The 25,954-nt window shown below is 39.6% G+C and overlaps 1 protein-coding gene across 4 annotated transcripts in view; it reads right to left on the reverse strand.

The window, feature by feature from the left end:
• Nucleotides 1-4,619: 4,619 nt before the first annotated feature.
• The window catches only part of SCUBE1 (signal peptide, CUB domain and EGF like domain containing 1), a 216,950-nt gene continuing 195,615 nt past the window's right edge, over nucleotides 4,620-25,954 (reverse strand). For all 4 annotated transcript variants that reach the window (XM_085324449.1, XM_085324448.1, XM_085324447.1 and 1 more), the window contains 8 exons: nucleotides 25,218-25,421; nucleotides 23,645-23,806; nucleotides 20,344-20,511; nucleotides 19,304-19,465; nucleotides 17,655-17,852; nucleotides 14,560-14,712; nucleotides 13,420-13,499; nucleotides 4,620-12,144 (listed from right to left, as the gene is read on the reverse strand). In XM_085324449.1, the coding sequence (XP_085180575.1) occupies nucleotides 11,992-12,144; nucleotides 13,420-13,499; nucleotides 14,560-14,712; nucleotides 17,655-17,852; nucleotides 19,304-19,465; nucleotides 20,344-20,511; nucleotides 23,645-23,806; nucleotides 25,218-25,421 (1,280 nt within the window). In that variant the 3' untranslated portion in view covers nucleotides 4,620-11,991. The remainder of the gene's footprint in view (nucleotides 12,145-13,419; nucleotides 13,500-14,559; nucleotides 14,713-17,654; nucleotides 17,853-19,303; nucleotides 19,466-20,343; nucleotides 20,512-23,644; nucleotides 23,807-25,217; nucleotides 25,422-25,954) is intronic.

The raw sequence follows: 25,954 nt of genomic DNA on the forward strand, positions 1-25,954 counted from the left end.
GGGGCGTTGCCGCGGCGCGCGCGGGGCGGCCGTTGCGCGGCCGTTGGCCGCTTCGCGCCGCTCACGGCGGGATGAACCCCCGTGGGGAAGGGTTGGTCCGTTACGGTGGGGGCGCGCCCGTGGGCGCCCACGGCCTGTACTGGGTTCTTCTGCCTTTAATAAATCATGGGGGGTTTTTAATAGCATTCTTAGCGTGTTGCCAGCCACGCTTAGGGCTTCTGAGCAACTTGTGCAGGTTTTCCAGCGTTTCGCTGTTACTGGGCTTTTGGGGAATGCCCCAGCCAAAACGGGCACTGCAGGCGGCGGCAAGCGCAGCAATTTTTTCCTTTCCTTTTTTTCACCTGTAAATCCAACAGGTGAATTTCTAACATCTAGGTCTCTCTTCAATAATGCATCCATCTGTCAGTGTAAAAGGGAGGTGTGATATTTTGCAAGCACCCGTAGCAGGGAGGCAGCTCCGTGGTATTTTTGTTGGGTCATTCAGAAATTCCTGACAAAATCCATTCCTGCTCGGATTCAATCGGGAATARCCTCACCCAGGTTAACTGGAGGCCTCGCTAAACCCTGTGGGTAGTGCTGCTCTGAACCCAGGTTGGGTTTAACGCTGCGACGGGGGAGCTAGTGGGGAGTGTGTCCCTTTCAGCCACCCCGAGCACCGGAYGAGCGGGTAGACGGACTGATGGTGTGGTACAGCTTTGCTGCACCTGCTGTTCTGGCTGCCCAGGAGCTGCCGCTGCGGGGAACACCTGCTCTGGGGACTGCGGAAACGGCTTTTCCTGGCAGCCCGTCCTCAGATCCAGCGAGGATCCCATTTCAGATCCTCCTGTTCCTTGTAACAGCAGGGCACAGCACAGCCCTGCTGTGGGAGAGAGTTTGCCTGGCAAGCAGGGCATCTTACACCCTTGGAGTTAAACGGCAGCCAGTGAAGATCCTGGACTGCAGATGGGGGAATGGGATTTGCAGTGTCTAACTTTTGATGACCCTGTTAGGGGCTAGCAATAGGAGTTYAGGCTCACGAATTAGTCAAGAAAGCCTCCAGATCAACGGAGCTCGATCCCTGGAGAACAAGCATGAATGCCCTTTTCGAGAAATACTTCTGTGCTTGCTGCCCTGTCCTGCATTGCSAGACTGATGTCCCATACAGAGTAAGTACCCAAAGCAGCAATCCCTCCCTCCTCGTAATCACAGAGCTCTCAGAAGGAAGGTCTTATATCAAAGAGTCACTGCAACTTGGCCAGACACAGAAAGAGGTTAAAAATTGTGCCTACGTGCTCCAACTGGACTTCACCATTCTGCAGTTGAGAATCTAGCGCAGTCCTTAGATTGGATATCTGAATAGTGAATGGCAGGCAAATCTTCCTCTGCCTGAGACTATTTCTGCCACACCATATGCTCTGKTTGTGTTCCCATGCTTTGCCAGCGTAAAGGCTTTACTAGGATGTTGCTAAGAAGACCTATCAGATTAAACAGCACAAGATCAAAAAATAGTTGCATTTCCAGCATTCCTTAGTTGGGTTTCTACCATGGTGCTCTGAGTTTGTGGATGTTTTTACTAATAGTGTGGTTTGGAAAAAGAGGAGGGCTGTGGTAGTGCTTTTGCGCTGGTATGGTAAAATGTGAATGCTTGATCATGTACCAGTCCTCAGAGGCATCTTGCCTACTGGGCAAAAAGTTCCCAGTGCTACCCTTCCTTCCTCTCTACCTTTGCTATAGACTCAGTACATCGTGGCATATTATGCATGCACAACATGCTATGTTTCTACACAGCCCATATCACATATATTGAGTTAAAAGGCTGTTGGCAATTTGACAGCTGCATCATATTCCTCACTGAAACAAATGTCTCAAGTTTGGGACTGTTTACTAGTGRTAATTTGAACTAGTTGCTTCTTTGCTGCCAGGTGACTTCATAAAAATGAGAAAGTTCCCAGAAAATATAATGTTTTACAGTTAAGTCATAAGGAGACTATTACCTTAAAAAAGTTTAGCTTTTTTCMCCCAAATGAATCAAATAAGTAGGGATAGATTTCCATTTCTTTGCTCATTAGAGCCACACTGAGCATGCCCTGTCCAGAGGTAAGGGGAACGTGCTCTTGCTGCAGTGTGAGCTTTACATAAGTCTCGTTTTTGCCAAGCATGGGCAGGTGCCTTCTCAGTGCTTAGCTGCACTTCCTCCTCACTTTTGTTGGGAGCTCTGGCTGCTGGCCAGTTGTCTGTGCTTCCAGGCTGTTTGGGTGAGTTGTTGCACCTCTGCAAGTCTTGGGACAGCTTGACYTGAGGCTGATAAACTCTGAGTAATGCTAAAGCATAGTCAGAACCACTGGCATGAAGAACAGCTAAGGCTCYGAGGTACAGAAGCAGCTCCAAGTGGGCTGGATGCATTTAGACCTCATTAACTAATGGTAAGATGAAGCCAGGCATCCAGTGGTTTTAAGCCTCCAGCTTACCCCACTTTTTCCTACTCCTGCCTAACAGGAGTATTTCCTGGTGCAGGGACCAGAGGCCACCTCCTACCACTCCTGCATTGCTGCCACAGTTCCCAGGGCGCAGAGTGAGGCTTTTGGGAGCRATCGTCCTTCCTCTGCGGCCTACATCCAGGTGGTCCCAGGGCAGTAACCCAGGGGTACCACTGCGAACCCCTCATTAAAAAATAGGTATTAGAAGATAATCCATAAAGAGAAGATTACTGCAGAATATTATCCTGATTGTTTTCAATCAGTTTATGTGCTTAAATGAGTTTATGGTGCTTAAGCCATGCAGTTCTTACTCAGACAAAGTGCTTAAGTTTTATTAGTGCGCTTTACATATGTGTTTGCAATGAAAGCAGAAAATTTCAGCAATGCTGAACTCACTAGCACTAGCCTTGCTCTCAAGGAAGAGAACTTGGCCTTCCAGCACCRTCTGTGAGGTGCCAGCCCGTGCAGCTGTCCTGCCTCGCTGTCCCAGTGGTCCCCCTGTGATACATGCTGTCTGATAAAAGTGATGCTGTAACTTTTTTGAAGCATAGTTAGGGTAACTTCCCATGTTACAGAAATGGCTTACTATTAGCTGAAAAAGGCAGTAATTGATTTTTTGCTGCCAGTCAGAATTTGGCTTTTTTTTCTCTTTTCTCTCAGCTTTTCAAAGCTGTCATGGTGACACCTATAGTCATCAATCATGTTTGTAGTGCTTATATCTTTTACAACAGATATAAAATCAGTGGAGCATACTGTCATATGATAACAAGATAACATGCCTACATGAAAGTATCAGCAGAATACCACTCCGTGTGCTGCTATCTTGGAYCTACTGCCCATTCTGCGACAGGTGGCTGCTGTACTGCTCCCAATGCTCAGCTGACTGTTAACCTCACTGCCAAATGACAGATCTCACCTTTTGTCAACAGACTTAATCACATCTGTACTTTCTGGTTCAGCACGCTATACGCCCTTTGTGACCACAAGGCAGACAAGAGATGGTCCGATACCATCAGGGAGAGACGCTCAAGGTTCATAAGGGTTTAAACAGGATCAGTTTAATTAAGGACTTGCACTGCAAGCTGCACAGGGAGCCCYRGGAAYAGTGAGGCAGGGTCACCAATGGGAGGCTGCTGGAGGTASAGGTCAGACACCCAGGCAGGACTCAACTTGTTCATAAGGGCCCCTTAAATCTACTAGCACTGTTCCCTTATCTCAGCTGTGCTAACCTTGAGCAGCTTCTGCCTGGGAAGCAGCTGGATGTTGGCAAAAYAGTACGCATGCCTGGCCCTGATGGGAATTTGGTCAGTGTGTAGCTTCACACCCTGCAGCTGCTACCGTGTACTCTACCCGTCACTGACTCCTCTCCAGATCTTCCACAGGTCGTCTCACTACACTCCTAATGACAATTTGGATTTCTTACACTTAAAAGATGATTTAAATCATATTTAGCTGAGCTGTTGCTGTCACTGCAATCTCTCATCACCCAATTCTGTCATTACATCAGGAGGGTCACTTAGGCCACTGATGGAYAAACTGTACTTGCTTTCTAATCCTGGATTGCATAACGATTAACAACTATCATATCTAACATTCAGTGGCAAGGAGGTCTTGGGCAAATGCACTTTTTCCACAGCAGAGCTCAAGGAGGAAGGAATGCCTCTGACCTCTCTGTCAATCATCCTTTTGGGTGCAAGCATGGGTTTCCTCTTCATCCAGTCCTCRGGGGGACTGCAAGGCCGCTTTTTTCCCACTTTCTATCCTTGTTTGATGCAGCTCCTCCATAGAGAGGTCTGAAAAAGTGCACTGCATGAGATAAACATAGCAATATCAGAGTTATTTAAAAAAATTTTAAACAGTCTTGGAAGGGTGGCTGATGTGCTGCTTTGCTCTAGCCATGACTTCTTGCTCTGCAAAACAGTCCTTGAAATCTATTTGGAAGTATCAAGCTCGGTGTCACAACTCCACTTGTTCCGTCAGAAAGAAAAAGCTCCCCATTGTCTAAAGATGCAAACTGGACCAAAATATATAAAAGTAATCAAAAAGATGGTTATCTCCTGAATCCTTTCTACATTAGACTGGTGCATAGACCCTYGTCCATGTGCAGTAATAAATGGCAGGCGAGGCTTTCCATTCCATTCCATTTTATGTTTATTAGGAAAGTGATTTTAACAAAAGTTTTATTACATGCTTTGTTTTGAGCTTTGACATAGAAAACAAAGGTATTAATATACAGAGGCAAAAGGAAATGTATTTTCTTATAAGATACATTTACAACAACATTTTCTACTACAAATCTGACAGTATTGTTAAAATATTGGTAAAGTGTAGACCACTGCATTTTATTTTCTAAGTATCAAATTTTTTACAGTGATTCACTATCTTTGCTCTAAACTATCATGATACATTTCATATGGAAATAGCTGTTTGTACATAATTTACACAGGTAATAAAGCTTAGAAGTCCCAGCAGCATCTACAAGGGTTTAGTTCAAAATGTCACTCATGCCCAGTGATCTACACATAGCAAATCAGTACGGAAACCAGTATTACACATCCAGGTATTTTTTCCCCAAATCTAGTTTACCAGAAATTCTTGTTTAACAAATGATAGACAGGATCATAAGGAACTTTACATAGCTGAAACTCTTCACTGACCTCAGYGACAGTTTTGCCTGAAAAGGACTCTATGATCAGATCCCATATGTGGTTTTATCACTCCCACTTCCACCCGGGAGCACAAATATACCATACTTTTCCTTGTCTTTATGCTATGTTTGGGCATATTTTRACTTCCCTTTTATTTCTGAATTTTATGTTATTCCTTATCCTAATAACGTAGTAAGACCTAGCACTACCTTTAAAATACATACTCCTCATATGTTATGAAAATGGTAAGCACTTCAGAATGACACTTCCTAGTTGGTTCTATGAAAATTAGCAGGTTAAATTGCCCCAGCAGTCCTTTTCTATGATCCCTGTGAGACTGCAGAAATAACAGGAATCTAGAAGGATGAATCTCACTACTGACCACAGGCACACCAGTGTCCTAAAGTAGATTTTTAATGATCATGTTGCATATCTGCTGCTGTCAATGCAAATTAGCGGCCTTTCCAAGGTATAAAACATAGAAAACAATATTTACAAAATAATTTTAATTAAAAAAGTAACAAACACTCTAAAAAGACATTTTCACAATCATTAAAATAAAGTTTAATTAAACAAAGCCACTTTTCTTAGATATTGAGAAATTCAGTTAAAACTGAATTGCAATTGTTTGTATAGGTTTAAACTTGTTATCTCTGCTTTCTGAATACAGATGGTTTAAATTATTACATTTAGTGGTACTTCTGTACATTTTACTCTTGTATATTACATATTAATTTTATAGATTAAAAACTTAGTGATGAAACAGAATAAATAAATGAAATAACAAACTGGAATTGTATATATTCAGATACTTAGATAACAGGTTTTTGYGATTAAGAGTTTATTTCCCAGTATGTTTGTATTCAGATGGAAAATGTGATGATAAATCATGAGACTTCTTCTAAATCCAAGTCTGATATTGAGGAATAAGTTTATATTACGTTATTTTCTCTTCCTCCATAAATTCTTAMGGGAGACAAAAGTCTTTTTTTTCCCCCAAGTGCTTACAACATTCTCTCATCCTAGAAAACTATTTCATTAAAGTCTCAAAAGTACTGAGAGTCTATAGAACTTCTCCAGTTACTACCATTCCTGTCAAACAGTGGCTTTAAGCTATGAAAAAAAAATGCAACTGTGAAATCATGACATGGGTACAAGTAACTTTATCTGTTGCTCATTCCCATAATGTGAAAAAGAGAAAATCCAGACCCCTGAGGTGGTTGAGAAATTTGCCACTAATTTCAGCTGGTTGAAGATTCTGCTCCAGCTTCTTTTTTTAATAGCATTCAAAGTTATTTAGACTCCAGACATCTGCACTGTCAAAGACCGGACAGCAGTACCTGTGTAAGAATCATACCACTACTTTTGCTCCTGAAAATTATATTAAAAATTGTTATCTGCAAGGTTAAAACAGTGTTCTTTATAGACAAGACCAATCTGACACGTTCAAGTATGTTGGGCAGGCTTACAAMGGGCAGCAGGGTTGGGTTCAACTTTCATTTTTGAAAGCTCAGTGCCTGTAAGTATGTGTCGTGTTTATATGGCATCATTCGTTCTACTTACAGGACGGAAAACGACAGATTAGCTGGGCTGTTTAGAAGCCACTTGACAAATCAAAGCACAGACTCCCTGAAAACTCTGTGACCAAGCCTGTGCTTATTTAAGGCAGTCTACAACTTAGTAAACCTACTGATTAGAAGCCTACCATAATATAAAGCTGATGTATAGGAAGATCAGTCTAAATGACTTCTCCCCTTCTTTCTTTGGTACTGTATTGTTTTACATGTTACAACAAAGATATATAGAACATGTTTGTCTTTGTACTGTGTTTAAAATTTTAGGTCTGAAAATCCTCTGGAAAAGATGAACCCTTTTCCAGTATGTTTGTCTCACCAATGAGAAGAGACATCACTTACGGTAAAAGTTAAGGAAAATACATTGAGTGAAGAATTTCACAGATGAAGTACAAGGCTCTCCCTTTTTCAAAGATTCAGCATAGGAACAGGGTGGTTTTCATAAAAGTTCAGCAATTTTTCCTGCTGCCCTACTTCAATAACTAAAGGCTCACCAAAGGAAACTTAAAGCCTTTTGAATGTACACTGTACAGACACGCTGGCTGCCCATCAAGAACTGCTCGTAGGGCTTTGATGCTGTGATTTTCCATATTCAGAGACGTGGTAACACAGAATGTCAATAAACCATGACAAAACAGATTTTTTTTTTTTTTTTTGTAGGGTAGCAGTTCCTACAGAAATATAATTATTGGAGACATCCATCTGATGGGAAATCCATATGCCTATTTTGGCTCACTAAAGTCTGGGAAGTTCAGGCACAGGGCTTTTGCTGTGCTCAGCTAAAAAGAACTGTACCAGTTATCACAAAATTGCAGAGCAAGGTTTGAAGAGTAAACATGGGACTAGACTCAATCTGCAGTAACCTTAGCACAGTGTGATTTAACATTATTGTTTGGAGGAGACATAGTGAGGAAATAAGTTTTTCAGAAGTTGGTCTTTAGGTAAAAAGCTAACACATGATGGATGAAGGCAGAAGAAAAAAATGGGCTGAGAGAAGACTTCAGAAGCTTTTATATCTAGTTTTAGCGTACTAAGTCTTCATGCAGTATAAATCTTGCTATTGCAGGCAAGATGCACRTAGCAATTTGGCCCATTGAACATAGAATCGTGATGCTTCCTGTACTCACATGACACAAATACAAACACACACACATGCGCTTTGCCCACAGCAATCAGTAACAAGCGCTGTCACAGGATGACTTAGGGCTTTATTATTTAGCAACTTCTGATTATTGCAATCTGCTGGATCGCAGCAGGTATGCAGGCTGCTATTTGGTGGCACACGGGAACGTTCAGATGAGTCACCACCATCTCACTAAAAATAAGTGCGGGAGGAGAGGCTTAAAATGGTAAGTGCTACAGGTGCAGCTTTTAAGCGTACAGGCATTTGCAAATTGAAAATGAAAAGTTCAGTTTGTGATGTGCAATTAGGCAATCACAAATTAGGCTTCTTCAGCCTTCTGTAGTAGCAAGTGAACATGTTGCACCTAKCCGGCATACAACACGTAGTGCTGTAAGACCAAAGAGAGGGTTGTATTTATTGATTAAGGTCAAATGCAGCATTTTGTATTTAAAGGACAAAATTTTCTATTCTGCAATATATTGATTGATTTCATGAAGCTGATTTTCTCAGAGAAGGCCCTATTCTCCTTGCACGGGTTTTGATTCCCAAATTGGCTTAAGTTTTCTCCACAAAGAAGACGTATCTTGTTGTTGTACTGTTATTGTAATAACAACCATATTTTCAAGGACTCCTGACAGTGAAAGCATCAGACAACCTGTATTAGCAAATGAGGAGCTCAGCTCTATTCTATTATTTGGTGAACACCAATTTCCGTAACTATAAATACAGTGTGAAAAATCCTTATGCCCTTCTGAAATTGTTAGGATACTTTTGGATGGGATTCTTGAAAGCATTTCTTTATTTCTAGTGCTGATGTAAAAATTATGTAAAAATTTCAACAGAAATTTGCTTAGTCTTCCATACCCCTTGTCGTTACTTATTTTATTAGAATTTTTCACATCCAGTGGCATTTCTATGCAGAGCTGCCAACATTCAAAACCTGACTGCTTTCTAAATATCTCACATAAGAAGCCCCTACATATTCAGAAGCATTTCACTACATATTTATGAAGGCCAAATGAATCTCTTTCCTTCTTTGCTCTCAGAGAAAAAGCATAACAGCACAAATTCTGCTTTTGCTACAGGAGAAGTCACTGAGTGCCCAGTCCTGCCTGCAGAGTCCTGGTCCTGATGCGGCTCTGGGGAATATGGGCTGACCCACACCTCCCACCTTGCCTGTCAGGATGAACTAGGCAAAGCACCAGTTTTGTCTAGCTTGGTTGTAAGCTGGGGCGAGCTGTCCCAGCGCTAAGTGCGGCTAGTCCCGTAGTCGCGGTGTGTGGCTGTGCCCGTGTTCCCCTAACTGTGGCCGCAGCCAGGACAGGTCTCTCCTGCAGGCACTGTCTGGCCTTGGGATCTCCCTTCTTGGCTGAGAACCTGAAGCAAGTTACAGCGCTGCCAGTGGTTCTGGACATGTACGGCAGTGACTCGCTGCTCTCTCTCAAAAAGAAAGTTTGTCCTACATGTCACCACTATCTTACAGTGACATTATGACCAAGCTTGCAGGTGGCTGAACAGAATTTTTAGCAGAGATTTTCATAAAGCCACTGCTCAGCATCAGGCTCCAAACTTCTCTTATTGAAATTTGCCATTTTAAAGATCATTGTTCATCCTTCAGGAAATGAAGTTTTTTTTTTTTTTTTTTTTTTTTTTGTTAAATTTTATGACTTCTGTTGAGAATTCTAAACAATTTTCCAGTATCTGTCAGTAGGAGGACTATAATCCTGACCAAATCATTCCGGATAACCTATTAGACTTTGAAAGTTTGGATGAAGTGGTTTTTAGCTATAGACTTATACTTGACTGAGTATCTAAAAAGATTACCGCTTTTTAAAGATTGATTTCTTTTTGCACAAATAAATTCTTTCTGTTACCAAAAAAACCCACCAAAACCAAACACATGTAGCTATATTTTTTCATTCCATGAATACACTGAGTCTAGGAGTGATGACATGTTCTCCTTTGAATGTCCACCTTAACTAACCCATAGTGAATATTTAAGGAAAGTAGTTTCAATATTTTCACAAAAAATAGGCTTAACAGCCTTTCAAAGAAGACTCTCATGGAGATGTTATATTTTGAAACATGAGTTAAAATATATAAATACATTTTTTAAAACAAAAGCTCTTCAAAGGGCTAAGATCCATCAATGAAAGAAAAGAATTGCTAGACAGAGCTGAAACTGTTTAGGCACAGAAAGGAAAGATTTATGCTCTTAACTAGAAAAGGAAAGAAGGCAAGTAAAAATACCAGATGTCTAAGTGGAAAAACTCAACAAAATGCTAAGGGAGTCACTTAGAAATGGAAAGTTCAACCACTGGTAGCCAACAGAAAACAACGTAAATATCATTTAAGCAGTATTTAAAATGGAGACATAAAGAGGCATAAAAAGTTAGCTATTACTTAAATGTAAGTTTTTGAGAGCATCCAAAAAAAAAGAAAAAAAGAAAAAAAGAAAAAAAATGCAGTGAAGCAAAGCTGTCTTTTTATGTTAGCCTTTTCCTGAAAGGTTGTTGGCCTGATGGTTAATTTCCACACGTAATAAAACTGTAGGGAAGTGGTATATAAGAGGAAGGGACTTAAGAATAAAGAGACTGGAATGGTAATAAAAATAGTCCACTCTCACTGAAATTTGCTCCTGTGCCAAGGAACAGGAGGGAACATGGGATTTATCATCGTCTTACCCACCAGCTACCTGTCGCTCAGAGAGGAAGCGAGACTACAAGGCTGTGCTCTCTGGTGGGGGGTCTGGGCGGCCAGAGAACTGCCCAAGGCCAGCGGGTGCCGTGGCTGCAAAGGGGAGGTGAAAGGGAGCGCTGGGTCTCCAAAGGCCGCAGGACCTGCCCTCCACCTACCTCTTCAAAGTGGGCTGCAAAACTATGTCCCATGCCCCCCACCCTCCCCGCTTAGAGCTTGGGCACCTGATGGAGGCACGTTCACAGCGTTTTATGGAGGGCAGATCTCACATAATGACTGAGCCCCTCTCAAGTGTGCTGTCCTCAGGGTGCCTCCTGGCCAGGGTGTGAGGGATGCCCAAAGAAGCGTCAGTAACTGACCCTTTCTTTACTGACCAAGATACTGGAGAGCAGTTGCATCTTAACTGATGTTATTCTTCCTGGAATAATGTATGCTGAAAGAGATTGTCCAAGAAAAAAAACATTATCCAGTATTATAAAACTCCCAAAGGCTTCAGTTTGGTGTTAACAGAAGTGACGAGCACTTGGAGAAGTCATTTAATCATCTAAACGAACTTACAAATAGATATGAGTAAATAGTGTGTGTGGGAGTAAAGATTTAAGCATGAATAATATTTACAGTAACTAAAGATAACATTACTAATGTACCCACAAATAGAAGTATATATTTATATATTTATATATTGTACTTAATTAGATGCTCTATTAACGCAAAGAAAAACAGACTACTACTTTCGCTGTTGCTGTTCATTTCTCATCTATCCTATTGTAAATGCCTTCAAAGGAACCAACTGATGTATAAAATTCATAGCTACATCAGTTTCAAGGAAAGAGTAGATAGTGGTAAACCTCTGAAGAAGTTTAGAAGAGGACAGATAAAACGGGGCATGGGACTGTTACGTAATTCATAAAACAAAATTATACATCTGTTTCTTTTTTTCTCTCTTTTCTTCTCTTTTGATTTCTACTTGGGCAACGGTTCCACTAAACCACAAAGGAGAAATAACAAAATTTAGATTGTTTTGTTTTCTTCTAAAGATTCAAATATAAAGTTCAAGTGCAATTCAAAATCCAAATATTATTTATGCTACATACTTCTTTCTACAACAGGACTTATCTGCAGGTAGTTTACTTGGATTTGAATAGTTTCCTTCTACGCTTTGAAGATTTTTTTTTCATGGAAAATAAACAGCTAGAAAGAATATTTTCTATGAAATGTAATTTCAAATGGAAGGTGAAGACACACTAGTGCAGACACAACTTTGGATCTTTAACTAGATGCACTCAATGATCCACAATTATTTTTCTTTGTGGTAAAAATTCCATTCAGAACATTGGCTTTTAACAATTATAAAACATTATAAGTATTCTTCAATATACAATTGAAAATAAAGACTGCAAAAAAGAGCCTTCAAATTAGCAAATGTTTCTACTATGGAGGAAATACAATATTTGACAAGAATGCAAAGTAACCCCAAACTGAATACCACTAGACTATTTGTATGGTCGTAGAAATCTGGAAACTTTTGAGCGCAGTAGCTTTATAAATGATCTCGGAAACATCTCTTTTGACTCTTGTGCTGTGTACTTGAAATAGTTTTGTGGGTGTGCCAGGACATCAAAGAGAGCTTTGATGAGTTTCTTGTCCTAGGGGAGACAACATAGATGTTAGACACAAGCAGTATGTTGACTTAGTTTCTGCACAGCTTTCAAAATTAATGAACAACAATCATATAGATTTCTTTTTTCAAAATGCCATCCTAGGTAAAGCAGTGTAAGGGAGCTGTACCCCGTGTTGCCTGTAGAGATTTTTGCTGCTGCAATGTTTTACTGTGCTGTCTGTTTTTCTGCAATTAGTGTTCCTGGAAGGTACTAAACTGAGTGGGTAGAGGCCAGGTCAACTGCAAACCAGCTACATAAGGTAGGCATTAGAATTGCCAGCTGCCTCCTCCTGCCCTCCCAGCTCATTTGAAGCTTTTGCCCTGCCTCCATGAAGGAGAAAGCTGCTTTCAGCAATGCTGAGCTTTGTGAGGACCTTATCCTGCCCTCTTGTGAACCTTGAGTTGGAGGCTCACTGAACCCCTTTGCATGCAGGAGTCGAGACCTGAGTGACCCCAAAACTCTAGTGACCAAATACTCACCAGGTTAGGACTGGGTGCCCACTGGCAGCTGTGTGCTAATCAGTTCCCCTCTTTCCAAACCGTACCTTTCAAGGTTGAATGTTGTGTTCTGAACAAGCTTTTTTTTCTCCCCCCCCCTTTCTTTTTGGTAATAGGTGACAGCCCAGCAGCCTTTCTCTCCATTTCCCCCCAATTTCTTGCTTGTGTCTTTTAAAAATTATTTCACCAGCAGGCTACAATGCTATGTTATGTTTACRTCTTGTTGAGGCAGGACAGTGGCTTAGGTAGATATGTTTTTACTGCTCAAGAAATTCTAATTTAATGACTCATTTAAACATGTGCCAGATGGAGGCTGAAGAAGGCTCTTCAAACAATCGTTTCTTCATTCTTAGTTAACTTATTTTCTAACATGCAATTATATTAACATGTGTTTCATTTAGGTCCTGATTCAGCAAAAGACATACATGTGCTCAGCATTAAAAGCACAGCTAGTCCTTTAAAGCTAAACCCCCATACTTTGCTAAGCTGCTGATACTGACTGCTAAACAGCTCAATGGTGCTAAGCAGACTGGAAGTTCCTACATTAACTTCTTTTTCTTCTGGTTGTGTCCATGCTTATAGACCAGTTGATTTTGTACTACCTCAAATACCAGCACAAATCTCAGAGGAGAGAGAATTTAATTTGGGCATCACAACTGAGGCTTAATTGCTACGAGCCCATCAGGGTAATGAGAACTATCTTGGGAAAATACATAGCAAAAKAAATTCTTGGCCAGCCTCAGATAGAGTAGAATTTTCTTACTTTTAGAATTTCTTGATGATTTTCTGAAGCATATAATCGTCCATCTCGAACAATGTCCTCTATTAGCTGTTGATAATCCTCTGAAAAATGAAGATTGGCAAGTGACTGTTTGTGACATCCTTTGGGAGGATTATAGCTAGACAAGCACTAATTAGCTAGACCTCCTCCTCAAGATAATTCAGGGAAGTTCAGCAACCAGTTCATTATCTATATCTCTCATGCTGTTTAATCTAATCACATTAAAAATTTAAATTCTGTACCTCTTTAGAACAACAATGTTGAGTTATCTACACAAATACTAAATTAGTCTCAGAAAACTCTTCCCTGGCATTATCACCTGTATTTTAAAAATGAAGACACAGGGACTGAAATATGAAATAATTGTCTAAGGTTACACACAAAGTCAGAGGCACAGTCAGGAACAGACCTTTTTTCTGCCCTGACACCATCTCTCAATTGATTCTTGAATCAATACTAGTCACCAGCTTAATATCAGGTTTTCTAATCATTCACTAAATTCCACTGGTGTTTGGCACGGAGACGGGCTAACAGAGAACAGCTGCCAAAGGCAGCACAGAAAAGTCTTACTTTCTTTAAAACAGTCTGAAGTCCAAAATACACAGTTTAGTGCTTATTTTTGTATGACAATCCAGACTGTCTTAGAACATTTTGCAACGTTTATTTTGCAAATAACATTTGAAGGATTTTCTTTTGCATTTTTTTTTCCTGTTGGATGTGTTATTCTTTCAATTTTTGCTTTTCATGGTTTTGCTAGTTACCAGTAAGGCTGGATGAAAGAGCTTCCTAAAATGTAGAGCAATTAAAGGTATGCTCACTATGCATGTGATAAGTAACAAGCCAAAAGGGTCTCCTTGAATTCAGTGGGAGAAGGATTAAATTTAAAGAGTTCAGTGCACCTTGCTGTCTTTAACGGATTAGGAAAAGTAATTCATACAAAATGAAGTATTATTCCAAATTCATTACAACTGATTTTAACATAATTCACTGGAAATCCTAAAAATCAGTTACAACAAATTTTTCTCATTCTTCTCTCCCTGCTGTCAGTGTAAAAGAGATTCTAAATAACAATTTTCTGAAATCCAGGTATAACTTAAAGATGGAAAATAATCACATTCTCACCATCGTAAGTCACATACGGGACTTGAAATCCTTTCCCACTGTTTCCTTCATTTGACTTGAACTGAATCCATAGCTTCCGTGATCTTGAGGTAAACGCAATAGGTCTCTCGTAAGTCTGACATGTTTCATATGTAGTAATTGAAGTAGGAGAAGCTAGAAGATTAAATAAATAAACGATCTTTATAAAAATAACTTTTTGCATTCTTCCTGGTCAGAACTGTCAGACTAATAAGACACTTGTTAGTTCACCCACTCCTGAGAGTGAAAGATTTTTATGATAGGAGGCAGGTACTCTTTATCGGCCTATAAGGAGAAGCAAGTTTTTCCACAAAGGTAATGGGAACCCTTCCCCTCCATCCCTCTGTCCTGAGACAAGATGCYTAGGTAGACAGCAAGATGCCACAAATCATTACTAGCATTTACAAAGTCACATATTCTGTGTATTACTGCAGCACTGAATTCCAGCGCTCCAATATGCCAGTCCCAGACAGGCAAGAACAAGTCAGTCGTACCCCAGGCAGCTTTGGTGACCAKCTCCTAACACTTCCAAATCTGGCTGTTTACTTGATAGCAATAAGCTGATTATCAGAATGTAATAACCTTGCTGTAGGTTTGAAAAGAAAATGTTATTTATCTATTACTGGTCTGGGATCCAGACAGACCCCTATCTGAACTTATGATAAGTAACACAGACTGCAGGATATCCTCAAATCATTAAGAATATGTCAGGTGGCTCTTCTAAGTTGAAATAAATTAAAACAAACAAACAAAAAAAAAACAACAAAAAAAAGGTTCTTCCTTTGTTCAGAAAAGACCTGTGGACTTCAAAGCCACAGGATAATTAGAGGAAGATCCTTAACAAGCATAACCTTCAAAAATCTGAACTTGCAAGGGCTGACGCAACTTTCATCAACATTAACAAAAAGAGTCTTTTTGAATGGAATGGGATTTGRACAAGGCCTTAGATGAATTTCAAAATAAAGATTATGTTAAACTGGAATTAATATTTATCAGGACGTCTTAAGGACGAAACTGTTATAATGATGATGTAGTTACACCAAAAACAAGTAGTGTACATTAGTGTCAGATAGAAGATGGAAATTCCATTTTCCTTAACAATTTAGCTATCTTGAAATGCTAGTTAAGTTTAATAACCTCTCAGACAAGTAAAAATAGCATCTGAAATTTTTGTGAAAGAATATTACAGAAAAAGGTTTCTTACTTCCTTTTTAGTCTTTTAAATTTGTGGATATTTTAATATCACAAAAACTTAAATATCAGAATGTTTTGTTCCAAAAGGTAGTATCTTCAGCACTGAGACTTTTTATTCTGATTTTCCTCTGGAAAAAAACTATTAGTAAAATCAGCGTGATTTTATGAAATATTTCAATTCCAGAGGAACATAATTTTATATAAATTTTTGGAGCCAACTTAATTATCAATCCCAGACATTCACAGCAAAGCTTAAACATAAACCCAAACATCACAGTAGGTTCAGAAAATGCATATATCCAACCAACTTATTCCACCAATGCTACATCTATCTGTGGCATTGCAACATATCATTATAGTGAGGGTTTTTAATGAGTTCCAGACTAGAATATTTGATTTTTAAAAGAGTTAAGGTCATTATTTCTTAATGCATACAAAAGGGCAGAGTAAAGGTGACATAGCAAAGCTAAGAGTACCCCAGAGATGGCTGAGTAAACTTCATGACCCTGCTCACTTTCCATTCATGTTCCCAGGGTAGCTTGGGCTGAACACATCCACACTGCGCACAGGCAGAGGTTACTTCAGATAACTGCTAAAGGGCTGTGGTCACAGCCTTTACCCGCTCGGCTCAAACAGCACACGGGATCTGCTAAGGCAGCGAGCACGGTCATACTGCCCTGTTCCCAAGGGCTCTGGAACWTGCCTCGGTCCACAGCTGCGTGCATATGCGTAAGGCTACGACTGGTTGGTGAGTGGGAACTAGAAAAGGGCCTAGCTTAATGTAACCACACTGAGGAGAATATTCTATATTACTCACGCCTAATACTGTGGTCCAGTCCATTCTTGAAGTTCAAAAAAGTGGACTGAACTGTAACTCTGGAACTGCAATCATTTTTTTCCTCCAGAAGATTGGCAGCTGATGTTATATGAACTATGATAAATATTTGTAAGAGCTATTCTTATGATGCCAAACATATAGTGATCACAAATCATAGCTCTGAAAAACTCTCCGCATTTTCCAGTGTTGCTGTTATTAGTCCTGAGGTGGAAGCCAAACTTTTCCCTGCTATACTTGGCTTTAGTCACTGTTGGAACCAGATTTAGGACTGGAAGGACTATTGAGTTATTCTGCTACAGCAACTGGGCTGATTTCATTAAACTAGCCAGATATAATGTTCTTCCATCTGTAATGATCAGGTTTCTTTTTGTATTAATCTGACATGTAGAGCTGCCAACACAAGCCCTAGYGGATAAAAAGTAGTGAAAACTATTTTAGCAAGTAAAATATTTTAAACAAAACTATTTAAACTATTTTAAACAAAACTTCACATAAACAGTTGTCTTTCAGGTGCAATGCTTCTTGAAGCTTTAACAACAGATCGCCAGAAGCTAGCTGCCTGCATAGGTCTGAAGGAGGGCTGCATCACTGCTGCYCTAACTTCAGAAGTAGATGAATTAACTTTGTAATCGCAGCTACAACATAAGCTGCACTCAACATAAAGTTGGGAAAACTGGAATTCTTGAGAGTATCAGGTTGATGCACCAACCTGTGTTGGTGAGCGGATTTAATAATAATTGCAGCACAGATATATCTGCAAAGGAGAAGAGCATCTTCTAGTATGACTTTGCATAGCTTTATGGACTTCTACAGAGCAACAGTGATTYATCTCACCTGATAATTGGGCCAGACAAAAGTCCATTAACTGCTTGTGATTCAGCCAAGACACCACTCATTAGTGCTCTGCTTTAACCTGCTGTGTTAGTTTATTTAGCAATCCTTTTACAAACATTGAATGGATGAAGATCTCATTTTGTCTTGTCCATAYGAACTTTCCCTCAATCTATTTGCTATAAATATTTATAATTCATGGCTGGTAACTTACCACTTTTCCTCATGACTAAAACATCACCACATTCGTCTTCAATTGGGAGGAATATCTCAGGTACTACAATGAGTATTCTCCTCTTTGGGGGAGGGTTTATATTCCAAATGCATTCAACATTAGCTGGGTAATCTCCAGGATAGTTGGGCGATTCAATGTAGCCAGTATAATCCCCAAGTTCTCCTCCACAGTGCTGGTCTATGGAGAAATATAAATTAGTATTTGTGTTAGCCTATTAGCTAATTTGAGATGTTTTTCTACATCTGTCAAGAGCAAGTCTAAACTCCTCCTCAAGGCTGCAGATAAGCATACTTTCTCCAGCTGTCTCTTTGTTTAAGATAGAAAGCCTTTAAAGGTATACTCAATCGGCAAGGCTGCTCCCACTAATTTGCAAAAGCGTCATCTCCAGTGTATAACGTGATTTAACTCTCCATTCAGACTGATTTAACATTTGGTTGAGATACCAATGRAGGTAAGTAAGCATGATCCCACTGTGGAAGTATGCACACAGTGGTTACCACTAAGACCATGCCGACATATGGAAGGYTTGTGTGTTGAACATCACTTGTTTTTTAACTTGATTTAGATGAAGGAGTGTAATGAACCTAACAGGTAACCCTATTTTGATTATAGACCCYCTTGCTTTATTTTAGATTAAGATAGTTAATAAAGAATCTTTGCTGACAGTCAGTTTTATTTTCCAAGCTTTCACAATTCCAGCTGAATTTGCTGCAGAAGTCTGATCCAGAAAGCTACTTAAGTTTGATCTCTCCAGTCCTTCTCACCCACTTAAAGCTAARCATATTTTAAATATTTTGCTTAATTAAAGGCTCAAAGATTATGTAAGGTCAGAAATCTGTTTGAAAAGAGAGAACATCAGAGATAGCAAAATGACAAGGATGGTTTAACTTTATAGGATAAACTCCTTCAAATTCCTTGCAAATAACTAATTTACTCAAATTACATTAGAAATAATGAAAGACTTCAAAAATACATAGCATACAATCAGAATAAAAAAAGAGATAGACTTATACAGGAATATTTAGTTTAGATGACATTACCTAATTTTATAGAGAAATTCTCTTAAATTAGCATATGAGAGAGGAACAAAAATTGCCTGCCCATAAGAATCAGTTTTTCACGGGAGATGAAATAAAATTGCACTGGAGTCCTTGAGGATATTTAAATGGTGATTTAAGATAGAAGACTGAGCACTGCAAAAAAGCTTATGAGAAGATTTCATTGTTATGAGTGATCACCTGACAACTSCAGTATGCATGACCATATCTTATAGTGTTTCCTAATGATTAGTGGCAGTAACTCTGCTGAAAGATACTGAGCTCTACAGAGACACAGAGAAGGATGAAACACTGCAAAACTTACAGGATCTTGAAAGCTCTGTWGTTTTAAATTGTAGCAGGCACTGTGCCAGATTACATTAATACTAAAACAATTACATGCAGCGAGTCGTACTTTTCCAGGTTTTGTTTGCACTGTCTTCACAGTCAATTTTTCCTGTTCTGTATGGCAGAAGCATAAGCTAACTATGAAATGAAAAACTGAAGTCCAGCCTGACCGATGGAACATCCAGGCTGCAATCCACACCCAGAGATATGCTTCATCTCACAACTAATATAAATACAACTTACTTTTGCAGTGTGTAACATTAGTGGAGCCATCAAAATCTGTACTTGTGTTCCCAGGGCAGGTGATGCAGTAATTCTGGCCAAACTCAGGCTGGTAAGTTCCCACAGGGCACCGGATACATCTGTGTGTTGTGGAGTTGTAATAGTGTCCAGGAGAACAGTGAACTGTAAGGTGTGAGGTACATTATTTTCAGAAAGTAGCAATTTTTAGTGCAGGGGCAACTTCCTCTACCCTGGGCATGTCCCCTGAGCTCCATACTGCAGTATACTTACCACACCATTGCAAGGGAAAAAGACATCAGCTCACTGTATTTCCAATTACAAAGAACCTTCTAACTGGAATCATGTTGCAAAGACTAAAGCTAAAACCTTACGACCTAGTAACACATACCACATGTCTCTTTTACATACAGTGCTTTCCTGTGAGTTTTTAGCAAATGGAAGCTGATACCTATCTTYCTCAACAACAGTAATGCTTTTTACAGTAGCAAGAGAGAAGTTTTCATTAGCATCTGTTTGAACAGAGCCAGCATGTAATTCAAGCYACCCTCAGCATTTGCATTGGTGTTTGACATTGTGGGGCACACAACATATTGCACACTTACCACTTGTGCCCAGCCTAYCCATAATCAATCTTTAATTTCATAAAATTTCTGTAGTGTTTAGTTCTTCTAATTTGTTAAATAAAACCATATTGCATGCAAAGGCTAAAGCATTCTTTTACGCAAGTTGGTCTTATTTCTTGCCATGCACTGAGGCTGATTTACTTACTAGTTGCAGCGCTACCACTATACGTGCCTGTGGTAAATTCCAAAACATACCATAAAGACTGTTCAGTCTCTGCAGTCTCAGGCAATCATTCCTAGTTTACAGATTTCCTGATCATTTAGTTTAACCACACAGTGTTTCTACATGCAACAGACTATGTTTGTGTTGGAGAATTTCAAAGTCCCCTGTTGCTGAAGTTTACAAACAAAAGGGCAAGCAGTAGGAAAATGAAGGAGCAATATAGCCTACGAATCACGGAAAGATTTGAAATTCACCTTTGGTTTCACAGTCTTGAAATGAAACAGCACCTTCGTACTTGGTCACAAGCCCACCACCACATGGAAAGCAGAGGGTCCTTCCTGGTTCAGGCTGATACGTACCAAGAGGACAGACTCTACAAGGTTTAAAACCGTCTGAAGAATAGTGTCCAGGAGAACACTGCCCTAGAAATTGAAAATGATCATCTGTATTAGTGAGCCTACTTTTCTGGACAAAGTATAAAAGCCACTAGTAATTAGTAATGCTTCCTATAATTTAAAAAATAGTATCAGGACAGCTGCTAATGAAATTCTAATCTTACCCGCCAATTTTATTCCTGCAACTGCTTCCTAAAAATGATGCCAGGGAATAGAACTAGCTTCTTAATAAGTTCTTTACTATATATGTTTTTTTTTTTCCAGTAAGGACTCCATTGTTGTAATACTTAGTACTTTTGCTAAGTCTTTCATCTGAAAATCTCAAAGCACTTTGTAAGAAATAATGAATCTTCAGACCATATCCATGAAGCAAGTTTTTTTTTTTTTTTTTTTTTAATCTCCATTTTATACCTATGGAAATAGTAGATAATGGGATTTACCAGACTGGATTGGACCAGTCAAACACCCTGTTTGTGAAAGCAGTTGACACCGTCAGTTTTCCAGGAGGCTATGAGAATTAGTGCTTGTCAGAAGCTCTTTTGCCAGAAAAYGGTGATTTGTGAAAAGCAAAGCACTTTGTGGATAAGTCTGCTAACAGATACAATGCTGTTTCAAAATTTGCTCTCCAGGCAATTTCTGACAGGCAATTTAATTGGCTTGTTTCTTGATAGTTTGATGATTTCACTCCTTGACAGCCTATCTGGGAATCAGGATGTCAAGTTTTTCAGGATCTATGACATTAGTGCATATCTTCACATCACCCCAACATAGGAGACTAGTGCTTTGAGATGTGTTTTAACTGTTCCCTGAGGTTGCCTAATCCCAATACTTTATAATTTAGCTTCCAAAAGAGGAAAACAGTAGGCGTAAACAACTGGCTCAAAAACCTGAAAGCTCTGAGAACTMTAGTTGGGGCTAGTTAAGAACGTGCCTGGAAATGTGCAGGGCTTCTAGCATCTTCAATACTTTGCTGTCAGGAGGAACAAGAACTTCCAAGCAAAGGCAAAATTCAGATACTATCCTCACAAAAGTCAAAAGTGAAACCTCTATGGACACCTGTGGGACCGGTGTCTCTGGGACTCCGTTCTGTTCCCATTCCAGCAGGCTGCAATATGACTATACAAGCTGAAGTCGTTATAGACCTTTGAGAAATGGTATGACACTGCTCATTTGAAGTCTGTTCTGTAGCACAACTAGTCTGGTCCAATGGGGCAYGGGACGTTAATGTAAAAACAGTTAATGAAAATTGAATTGGGATCTGGATTTTTACTGTCACAATTTAGCATTTGTGAAACTCTTACAGACATTCTTTTAAAGAAGTGGTACAGTTGAGTTTTAATAGTGCTAAATACCTGCCACTTTCAGCACTACAGTGTCCCAGTCCTCGCCTGGAGACGTAGAAGGAAATGAGCTGTTTATTTCATTCTTGCCTTTTCTACTGAAATTGCCAAAAATAGGATTGAGGTGGATTTCCTGGAGAAATGCCTCAGCTGAGCAGTTTTCCTAGCTGTGCTTTGTGCTTGTGTCTACATGAATTGCATGTAACAAGTACCATAGCATCTTACTTACTTGCAACTACAATATAGAGGGAGTCCTATGCAACAGTCAGTTAAAAATTCTTACATATTTTTATGTGCCTCACCTACAGGGCAGAGAATCTCAAGCATAGCATATTTGTTACTACACCAGCGTTACTGTTCCAGAAGCTATGATACAAAAATACTATTGATTTCGGGTGGTGAGTACATTTCTAACAAAATCTGTTTTTAATCAAAATATGCTGTTTCATCATATATGCTGAAACATTTTATGGAGACATACTGATCTTGACAAAATCTTCGACAGTGAAGAATATGAAGACTACAGCATATTCTCTCTTGCCACTTTCAGAGAGAGAAAAGGGGAGAGCTCATCAGAAAAAATGTCCGTTGTCAGATCACAACAGTCTATTTTGAGACAAATCCACTCTGCAAAAAGAGTTATTATTCACGTGGAGAACAAAAATTCAAGTGGAAGCTTTGCCAGCTGTGAAAAAAAAATTGTCTTTCATCTTGCTGTTGTACCGTTTTGGTCAGTGTACTACAGCAGGTCCTTGTACATTAAGACTTYATGTTGCTAATAATCTAGTCTTGTTCTATTTTGGCTAAATAAGAGCCGCTATAACTGAAGATGCACAGGCATTCCACAAGTTTCCAGTGACACAATTCCTTCATCCAATAAATCAACCAAATCTACCATATGTTTAAACTGGAGACACTAAAATTATTTTTCATTTGGTGGATGGGGAAAAAAATGGCAGCATCTCCAATGTTATTGTGCATTCATTCTAGATATCCTTGAAGCAAACATTAATGCAATTAATGAATGAGTTTTAAAGATAGAACTTCAAAATCCAGCATAGCAGATAGGACAGATTTGTTTCAACGTCAAAGAATGTATCTGACTATAAAGTAGATTTTGCTCATGTGTAATGAAATAAGGTACAGAAAATAATTAACGGTTGTATCTTGAAACCTTGTCTTGATTAAGTTACAGTAGAAGCATAAGAAACTGAACTTAATCTCTCTCTTCTGAAACTAGGGATTATCATCACCATTATCTACTTTATATATAGTGAAGCTGAGTCAGAGATATTAAGTCACTTGCCAAAAGCTACAGGGAACTTGAGTAGCATTAAAACTCACAGTCCTTAGCTTTGAATGCAGGTACAGATCCCTGCAGTACAACATTCTCAAAATCACGATCGCTACAGATTACACCAGGTAAACTGCAGCCCATGCAAAATGTTTAATCGGCAAGCTCATTAGACCAATACCAGGCCAAATTAATTTATCCCTTTGGCTCGCAATACACATGATGAGCCCTTACAAGTCAAGGTATGTCCAGACTCCACACCTGACTTGAAGCAAAGTGTTTTGCTTGGCTTGCTTGGTTCCATGCCATAGCTCACACTGCTGCAGCTGGTCACATCTGTTTGGTAGCAATGCCAGCATGTCAGTCGATGGAACAATCCAAAACATGTGTATTGCTTGTAAGGGCACAGAGTTTTCTTCTGTCAGCTTTACAAAATAGAAATGTGGAAGGCACTCTCCTCTTTTAGCCTCCATGCCTCACATGYCATATGACAATACCTACTCCTTTGATAATCAAATTCACTTGCCTCCACACTCTGACACGTTCCGGGCGCCTGCTACTCCCTGTCCATCATTACTTGGGCAAGGCTCACAGGTAAGTTGACCTTCTGTGTCTTGRTATGTTCCTGGCGAGCAAGGAATGCACTGATTATGTTCTCCACTATAAAAGGTGCCCGTGCTGCAGGTAACTGAGAAAAGAAAAGGGAAATCTCCATAAGGACYTTCATTTTGGTCACATCGTTTGCCTTTATATCAAACATTTGAGAAGTGAGATCTCTTTGGCCCCAGYATGACAGTGGCACTCGGCATACACYGGCTAGGATCCCCACCTGATGTAACTAGGTCCATCTCCACTGTGGTCTAGGTCAATTTACATCAATGCAAGATCCTTCTTCTATTGTTTGAACCATTAGATGGCATTTAACTGCACTTAAGCATTTATCAGATATATGTTGCTGATGCAGTCTTAAAATGGAATATCGTCGTTTAATTAAGACAGCGGTGCATAATGTATAGGAAGTGATGTGAATTTTTAGTTTACAGTAGATGCAGTTACATGTTGGCTTTATGGAAGAAGACAGTAAGTCTCTCTCCTGAGAACAGTTTTAGAAATTTCTCTGAGGGCAATGTATCCCATGCAATACTTCTTGAAACTTGCATACCTTAACTGAAAGGCATTTTAAATAGAGATATGAATCCACATGCTATTCTTGCTACAACAGGGAACATGATTGTATTAAATATTTTTCTCTGCAGAATACAGGTAGTTAAAGTACATAGGTTTCTAGACACTAATAGCAACAGTGTTTCAATACAGCTTCTAAATCACTGTTCCTATATGCTGAAAACAACATCTGAACCAATTCTTTAGAGGCACCTACCAGATCTGCATCAAGAAACTATTTCTTTTTGCTTGCAAATGACTTGGTGTCTAAAAGAAGCTGAGAACACAGATAGGCTGATTTTCAAAATGTGACTTCTAGCAATTAGCAATGTTGTGCTGAGAACTGCCATTAATGGGTTTGCATTAGCAGCTTATCCTCAGGAAGACACTAGAGCCTGATAACCTGGGAAACAGCTCAAAAGAAATCGATACTTTACATAAAGTTAAAATAGGTATCTCTAGATCATGGCTTTTTAGCCTTTTTTAAATTGGACCTCTTGAGTGTTATATAGATATTATTGATCATAGATTATTTGGTGGTGAGGAGAATTAAAGAGGGGCTATAATAAAACTAAATATATAGAATCTAAGCAAACAGGATTTTACTGTTTTACAGAATGGTAATTACATTTTCATCAGATGCTTGGGGCAACGAGGAACTAGCTACCAGCGATGCTTCATGGTACGCCCTGATACGCATCTGCTGGCAGCATGAGAATGTGTACATATTTATGTTTCTTTTTTTGTCCTGCAGTCATTTAATGAAGTTTCTTGTGCTGTCTTATGAACCATCAATAGACACAGGCTGAGTAACATGGATCTAAATTGTTTGTCACCTAATAGATTTCCTGCCAACTCATTAGGGGCTGGTTAAGTCAGGAGGGGTGCTTGTTTTGGGGGCTTTGCCTGGTCTGAAGGGAGCTGTGGGGACTTACCGCATTTTCCTTCCTGCAGCACTTGCCCTGCACTGCAAGCTTCATGCCCTTCAGTAGCTTTAGCTGGCTTCTGAGCCACTTCATATTCTGTCCCAGAAAACTGAATGTAAAATTGCTGTTTATTAATAGATTTCCTCAATGTTTTGATTGCAGTTTGCAGCTTCTGCTCCATCCTTTTCCGAACACAGTCAATGTTACAGGTGTCTAGATGGGAAATGATAAAAAAAACTAGAAGCAATTGAGATTCATATTTAAGCAAAGGTGCTTAACATAAAACCCCTAGCCTATATTGCGCTGTTTCTCAGACCACATTATCACTCCACTGTTTGCTTCACTTTCTTCTTCATATAAATTCTAGAAGCAGCACACTATACTCAACATTGGACCTCTATAGGGGACAAGCCAGTACACTGAGGTTCGTCAAACTGAACTTCTCAGGCTGTAAGGTAATTGCACTCCCCGTGCACTTCTCTGCATTAAAAAGACTAGTTCTACTGACTGCACAGAGAGGGCTGCAGCACACATCAATCTAGGCAGCAAAATCGGGCTGATACTGGGCAAGGTTGCCATCACAGCTTTACAGAGTTGCAGTGACTGCTGCTGTGTGCACTGCCAGAGGTGTGGGGAATTGCCCACTATACTCTAATTCCAGATATGTATTCAGGCTGACTTGACTAATGTTTCTGAATTTTCTCAGCCCATGGTTTACTCAGTTGATTAGGAATTCTCACTCAGTT

Source organism: Rhea americana, unplaced genomic scaffold (genome assembly GCF_003343005.1).
Source record: "Rhea americana isolate MKP2758 unplaced genomic scaffold, rheAme1 scaffold_91, whole genome shotgun sequence".
Lineage (NCBI taxonomy): Eukaryota > Metazoa > Chordata > Aves > Rheiformes > Rheidae > Rhea > Rhea americana.